Source organism: Populus euphratica, unplaced genomic scaffold (assembly GCF_000495115.2).
Source record: "Populus euphratica unplaced genomic scaffold, PopEup_1.0 scaffold35.1, whole genome shotgun sequence".
Taxonomy (NCBI): domain Eukaryota; kingdom Viridiplantae; phylum Streptophyta; class Magnoliopsida; order Malpighiales; family Salicaceae; genus Populus; species Populus euphratica.
In genome coordinates, this window is record NW_011499860.1 from 1,058,088 (window position 1) to 1,065,983 (window position 7,896).

Here is a 7,896-nt window from a genome sequence, read left to right on the forward strand (position 1 = left end):
CTAATAGTTTTTCCCAAATATGGTGGAGTTGCCTCTCGGAAAACTGATGGCCTGACTATTCCTTCCCAAGAAAACTGATTCGTCGCCCAAACTTTTCACCTTCATTCACTGCTCCTGGTTCTGGTTCCAATTCATTTTGAGCCCCTCAAAATCTTTCTAATAGTATTAAAACCATTAGAAATTTCTCCGGCCACATCTCCACCGCTTTGCTATCTACTTTTCTCAACATTATTAACAACACACCTGTATATTTATATCGGTAGAGAAAAGAAAAAAAACTACCCCTCAGATCATTGCAATTCCTTTCTTCTAAAAGGGGTTTAATAAATTTTTTATTTGATAATTCATATCTATTATTATCATAGGCCGATCAATTAGACAATAATCTAGATTTGGAGAGTTAATAGAGCTAAAAATAAATAAATAGAAGTTATATTTAGTAATCTTCGTACAAATCCATAAAACTTAAAAAGAAAACATTAAAATTACTGTTTCCGCGGTATTCATATCTGTTGAGAAACCCAACATACAAGACAAAACATGATTGCATTACTTATCCTTCTATTGAGAAAGATTTCTCCAACCATGTTCTTGGAGACTCACAGATGATGCAGGAAGGGACATTTGGGCCATTGCGTCCTACCATCACTGTGAGACGATATGGTTCAAATTAAGATCATTTTATCTGTGATTTGATAGGATGAAAATGTGAAAGACAATATTTCTGATAAATTTGAAACCAAAGCACACTTGTTCGAAGATATGAATCATTCATTGTTCAATTAGAGTGGTTTTACAATCATTCTCATACATAACAAACAATAGAACTATAAAATTAATGTCAGACACTCAATTGTCCACTGTCTTTTGGTTTATGTTTTAAGAAATTGTTCTCAAAATTTTCACTAGCCATGCTGTCAACTTTCTTTAGGGTCATCATCCTGGAACTCTGATACAGACAGCAATATTGGAGCTCGAAACTTAAGATCTTTTCAAGGATGCTATGTTGACGCATGAGGATGCCGGAACGCCATCAACTCCTGGCTGCAATGGGAGAGATAATTCAAACTCTCAATCTCATGGATGATTGCTATATTAGGAGCTCACTTACTGCTATACCAACCCGTTGTCTGCAGCTATACTTTAAACTGAAAAATTGCCTTCTTTCTTAGAGAATATATGTTGGTGCATTTAAGATCTTCAACAGCTTCTTGCAGCGACCTTGACTGATGAAGCCTTAACTGGACAGCCTGCACAGCAATAGAACTGTTTTAAAAGAGCTATCTATCAGCTTTGTGAATGTTCCTCTCCAAGTACTGGCTATTTTATATTTCTTTGATAGAATTTTCAGGCATTGGAGATTTTATTAATATAGTTCCCTTAACACTCTCCATTCCACCACCTCTCACCAAATTGATCCATGAGATTAAATCATTCAAAATGAACAGCAGGGAAATAGGTAGCAAGGAGGCAATAACTACTTCTCCTTGAGTTAGACTATAAATTAAAAAAGAAGTATGCGTCTGGGTCTGTTATGAGCATGCTTTCGTTTTTATCGGCGTAAAGAGGAGGGAGTGCTCAGGTTTATGCAGTTTCCTATTACTTACCTCCTGGTGCAAGTACGGAACTTGCCTACCAGAATTTCCAAGCAATCTTAGGACTCTCTTTTCTTATTTGTTGTTGAACCACCAACACTGAAACTGGACAAGTGGTATCTTCCGAAGCTAGCAGGTCCCCTATCGGCCCAAGCTCTGGCAAATCAGTCCATTCTGATAGGCCTGATAAAGCTTCAGACTCAGTTCCATGGCCGCGGCGTCCTAACATGATAAGATCATGATCTCCAACCATTGATTTAATTGTGGAAGATGTATCAGATCCATCTCTCACCGTCTTCTCAATGTAATTTATATCAGTACCTCCTGGCATCGCAGTTCTCAGCCTTCTCAGAAGGTCTTCGTCTATCATAAACTGCCACCTTCGATGGGCGTGATCATCATGCCCGATGAAACGCACTACTGTTAGATGGACTTTGGGGCTTCTTGCCATCCTTAAGGCATACGCCAATGCCTCCCTGTCATCTGGGCCTCCAACAAATATTGTTGCCACTCTATATGTCGCTGATGTGATAAAAATAGAAGATAAGCCGTGTGTTCTACTGCGATCGATAAGAATTCCTACAGAACAAGGGGCCAGTTCCAATACTTTAATGTTCAAATTCCTCAAATCATTGTTGTTTGAAACCATTTTGCCTTTGCTGTTCCATTTCTTATGAAATGGGAGAACTATCAGGGAACACGACTTGTTGAATGAGAGCCAACATATGTCCTCGTGCATCTGTTTAAGCGGTGATATTGCAGTGAATACTTGCACTTGAACTGACTTCTTGTGTTCTGACTTCAAGTACCTGAAGATATCGACGATGGGTTGCGAGCGAGATCCTTTGGAAGAAGAGTTCTTCTGGCCTAATTGATGGTTTATTAAAAGAGGTGTAAAGCTGCTAAAAAGTTCCTCTAGGCAGAGTCCATGAATGGACAAAGGACTTTCTTGTGTAGGATTTGAATATTCTAGTAGCTTGATTGCTGCAACGGCATCTTCCTGTCTATATGCACAGGTCAGTATCTTGAGCTCTTCATCTCCTGAAGCATGTTCAACACTCATTTTCTTGTAGCTCAGGTAATGCTCTGCAGGATGGTAGAGCATTTTGACTAGTGGCTGAAGCGCTTGGAGCAAAAATATCAATAAAATCCCACTGGTTGAGTGAATATCCTTAAAGGAGGGAGGGAGGGAGGGAGTTAGTGGTCCTGTTTAATGAGAGAAACAACAATTCCATGTTCACACACACACACACACACACACACATATTAAAGATCTTTCATGGCAAGGAATGCACAAGTAATTAGGTGCTGATCCTTTCACCACCAGAATGCGGAAGAATATTTAGATACAAATTAATAGAAAGTGATGATTAGTGAAAAAGAATCATCATATACCCGAAAAGTGCTGTAGCTGCCTAACGTTCCTAGTTCATTGATCCCTTTGGCGTTCAAGATCAAAGCGAGGGCAACGGCATGCCTTGGAGGTATCTTGCAAAACTTCGCTAGAAAAAAAGTTGCCGCCACCTTCACTGTGAATCCTATCAACGAAATTTTAAAAATGAGAAGACTGTCAAACTCTTTCATAATTTGCCACAGATCGACTTTTGACGCATAAAGCATTGCCATGAGTGGCAGAAGAAACCCGGAAACAATTGTATCGAACTTTGCTATCAGGATTTCAGCTAATGGAGACCTTGCAGGCAGCACTAAGCCGAGTATCAAAGGGCCGACCAGGTAATTTAGGCCTATGCTGTCACCCCATGTCGAAATTAAAAATACCGTTGCCACAGTAACAGTAGCATAGATTTCCTTCACAGGCTGACCTTCTGGTGTTATTCTAACAACTAGAAACATGAGTCGCTTCATTAGGGTTAGAATTAACACGACGAATATAAGGGAAAAAATAATGGTCTGAACTCCAGCCCGTTCGGAAACTTTAAAGGTAAAAAGGAAGCCGGACATAAATCCAAATGCCAGCCTTAACAATTCATTGACCAAAGACGATGCCAGAGCAATGTGTCCAAGCTGTGAGTTTATCATCTTCAGCTGCATTAAAATGAAACTGACTCCAACAAATTGGGTCTGGATCATACAAGCCATATATATTCTTGCAAACATCACCTTTGCGTTTTTCGTTCCAACAGTCTTCAATCCTTTAGGAAATAGGAACCCAGTAGACTCTATGATTATGAAAGCAGTGACGGACGATAGAAACCCCAAAATGAAGGCTGTTCTTCCTGTTTTCCCAATCAAGGTTGGGTCCATTCTTACACCAGCAAGGAAGGCGAACAGCACGTAACCAAACTTTGACAATGAAATAATGATCTCCTCATAGGGTGGGAATAATTTGCTTGATGCATTGTTAAAGTATTTTCCCATTATAGCTGGTCCCAATACTATACCTGTCTGGTAGACGATGGAACCAAAAAACACACCCCATTAGTCAGCTGCCCTCCCCCTTGCTGTCAGAATCAACAAGCATAATAATAGAAAAAAAATTCAAGATATTCTGTTAATAATATATACATCGTGTTAATGATTACCAGGATTTCTGAGGTAAAACGTGATAAATGGAATCGACGGAGAAAAAGGTGAAAGGAGCTGGAGAGGAGAAACATGGCAAGCAATTGAACATGGAAACGAACCAATGAATGTTGGAGGATAGTTTCTCCATGGGCTACATTCCATATTCCATTGGAGTAAGCAGGAACATTTTGACAGTTACCACTTACGTTCAAGAGGATTTTTGGGGTTTCCATCAATGAACCCTGTTGATTTCTTTTCCTTCAAGATGCATTTTTTTAATCAATTTAAATATAGAAGGTAGCTTTGTCTCCTCCTCCTTCTTCTTTAGCAAAAGAGAGGTTGGAACTTGATTTGAGGAGAGGAAGCATTAATGCCAGTCGAGCCACAGCTCATCAGCATAGTTTCATTTTTGGACATGCCATCTAAGAGATTCTTCCTTTTAGACTATCAATTTCACAGCTTAAATCAAAGTTTGGAGCTCCTTGACTCAAATTATCCTTATATTTTATGAATATTTCCCAATTTATCATTACAAGTCTAATTGCTCCAATCTAGTTTCTAAATATTGGATTATTCTTTCATGTAGGCTCACGTACGTCAAGTATTCTTATTTAAATTGACAAAAATCTCAGAGAATTAAATAAAACTCATGTTTCCTCCTCGTGTGTATGGTTCGGCCAAAGACAAAAGAAAATAAAATTTTTAATAATTGAGTTAAATACTTATGATAATTGTATTTAAACATAAAGTGTAGTGAAATTATGAATGGATAGGAATATGCATAAAACTTGGATGATTTTATTGGTTCTAAACTTCAATTTTGAAAGATATTCTAATAATGAATAGATAGGATATAATATTTAAAATTCATGTTGATACATGGAGGTAGGAGTGAGAAAAAACCAAAAAACTGATTAAAATTAAAAAAGTAACCGATTCGATTCTGGTTTTATAAGCAAAAAATTGAAAAAACCGAGCCAAACTGAGATAAAACTAAGCCAAAACCATACAAAACTGAGAAAACTAGGAAACCGAATCAAACTGGTTTAAATCAATTTTTATTTTATAAACTAAACCAAATTGAAATGAAACCGGTTAGTTTAAACCGGTTTTAATTTTTTTTTAAATTTAATTTGATTATTTCTTTTAATAAAAATTAAATGAACCGAAAATAATTAACTTAACATAAAAGTTGTAAAAGCGATACATCAACTGAGTAACACTTTCAAAACTCAGATATCAAGCAAGTATTTGGCAGTTTAATATTGTTATTTAACAAATTTATTAAGTCAAGTAATTATAAATTCTTTAAATATGGTATATTTTTATTTTAATTATAATATATGTGAAACTAGTTATAATAACAACAACGTCTAGTACATATATAGATTATCTTTTCACATTCACCGGGATGATAAAGTTCATGACAAGAGAATCCCTCCTGGCTAGCTAGGTACTTAAATGGCTGCATGGACTGGAGATCCATAACCCACAATAGCTCCGAACACCTTCGTTGCTTTCTGCACTTTGATCTTATACTTAACTCCTGAAGGTCCGTCCTCATCATTCAGCTCCCTGTAAAAGAAGATCTTGTCACCAATGCCAAGATTCTTGCTCCGAGCAAATGCTACCCAGCTGCTTGAAATAACTGGCTTCAGGTATTTCTTCTTGCGAATGCTGCACCGCATGTTCCACACTTGCCCTCTCTCATCCTCAACCTCCAGAACCACTGCATGGCAAGCACCACCTTGGAATTGAGGGAGATGGGGGAGCTTGTTAGTTGGGATTGACATTCTCTTCCTGACATCTGTCTTGGTGAGTTCCTTTGAGAAGACTAATATCTCTGATCTTGAGGCCATTTCAGGAGCAATTTTTAGCAAGAGATTTAATCGACAAGGGTTTTTGGTCTCCATCGGAGTCTTTTATAGCCATAGCACGACCACCACCAAATCGAAGGGTCATCAGAGGACGACCACCACCAAATCGAAGGGTCATGACCTTGACTTCAAATTATTTGGCCCTCGTGCAGTCGTCGACGTGGAATGTAATTTCAATGCAACTTTTAAACAAGCCACGTGTCTAGACTGTCTGCTTAAAGTCGGCGTTTGACCAGGAGATGAATAATTCTCTATGTGAACATAACTTAATAATTCAAGACTTATTTAATAAAAATATCATTCTGATCATAGGATAGGAATATTTTGAAGATAATAATAAGTTAGAGTTAAGAAATCAAATTGAACAAAACAGAAGGGTTTTCTATCATAACTTGAAGTAACTATATTTTATAGTAACTTTCATCTAAGCAAGTATTTGAAAAAAGAAAATAAATACTTGTTTATCAATAGAATTAAACCAGCTTCATAATTAATTTTTTTTTAAAATTAAATATATCAACTAAATTACATGAATGCCATTTAAAATTATATGATTTTTTATAGTTTATTTTTAGTATAACAACAATAATAAAGTTAATTTTCATTTAAATATTATTATATTTAAGTGAAATTATATTTTATCAGACATTTCAATTGTCTTTTGACAATGATAATACTTATATTTAAGTGAAATTATATTTTATCAAACATTTCAATTGTCTTTTGACAATGATGTGTCTTTTACTATGAATAAAACAATAATAATAATACATTATTATTATTATTATTATTATTATTACCATCATAACTACATGCATAAAAATACTTATAATTTTAACAATTAAAATTCCTTTGCAATGTTATTTAAATATAAGTAACTTAAATTATTACAATAATAATAGTTGTTTACACAATAATGTTTTTAGCTATTTTTTAAAATCATTGCAGGGTTTTTAGGATACAAAACTTGTAAACCAATGGTTTGTTTAGATGAATTTCTTACTTATTTATAATTTATTTTAATAAAATTAGTATTGCATGCTAAAATACTCTTATTAAAAATAATATTTAACTACTTTTAAAAATATAGTGCTCCACTGTTTCTTAATTTTTATCTTGTCTTTAATAAGGACATCCAGGTGGATTCTCAACTTTTGTTTGATTGACTTGTATCCTTTTATAAGTGATATCCAATATACTATAATATTTGTATCTAAACTAAGTATATCTTTATAGAATCAGGAAAAAACACATTTGTATATTCTTGTAGCAGGTTGATCAAACTACCCATTTTTAGTTCTCTCTTAATTTGCTCATCATCCATGTTTATAGTCTCAAAATCTTCTGTAGCGGGTTTTCAGGCCTATTCATATTGTTCTATTAAATTCATGAATTTCCTAATCTTATTTTCACCACATTCTTCTTCTTCTAAAACTACTATATATTCATTAAAGTCAGACCATTTATTCTCGGTGCAAGGTATATGCAACATTGTGAAAGATCTGTTTTTAGGATTCTTAAAAGAAAATATTCGATATGAATGTACAATAAAAATAAAAGGATAATTTTTTAAAATACATGATCTTATTATTCAGAAAAAATTGGTTTAGCAACAAAGATAAAGTCTAATTAACATCTTGAATCTTGATTGTTAATCTGGAAGCAATAAAAGGATAATAAAAACAAAGATAAAAGCATTTTGAGATAATCAATGCTGATTTACATTTTAAATATCATTGGAGCTTTCTAGGTTACTGACACGACCAAAAGATTGATGTCTTCTCCCAAGTGCAGGAGTGTCGAAATAATAAATAACCCGGCAAGACCGGGGTCGAACCACAAGGAGGTTAATTGCACAAATTATAAACAACAACTATAAATAACAACAATAGTAACAA

General features: G+C 35.0%; 1 protein-coding gene across 1 annotated transcript; it reads right to left on the minus strand.

Annotated features, from left to right (window-relative positions):
* Window positions 1–5,578: 5,578 nt before the first annotated feature.
* Window positions 5,579–6,034, minus strand: LOC105124679 (uncharacterized). Its single transcript, XM_011024785.1, has one exon. The coding sequence runs from the start codon at window positions 6,032–6,034 to the stop codon at window positions 5,579–5,581; it is 456 nt and encodes a 151-aa protein (XP_011023087.1).
* Between the last annotated feature and the right edge of the window lie 1,862 nt (window positions 6,035–7,896).

What these genes read in the sequence shown, in the direction of transcription:
- LOC105124679 (XM_011024785.1), bottom strand. Translation starts at nt 6,034, where the DNA reads ATGGAGACCAAAAACCCTTGTCGATTAAATCTCTTGCTAAAAATTGCT.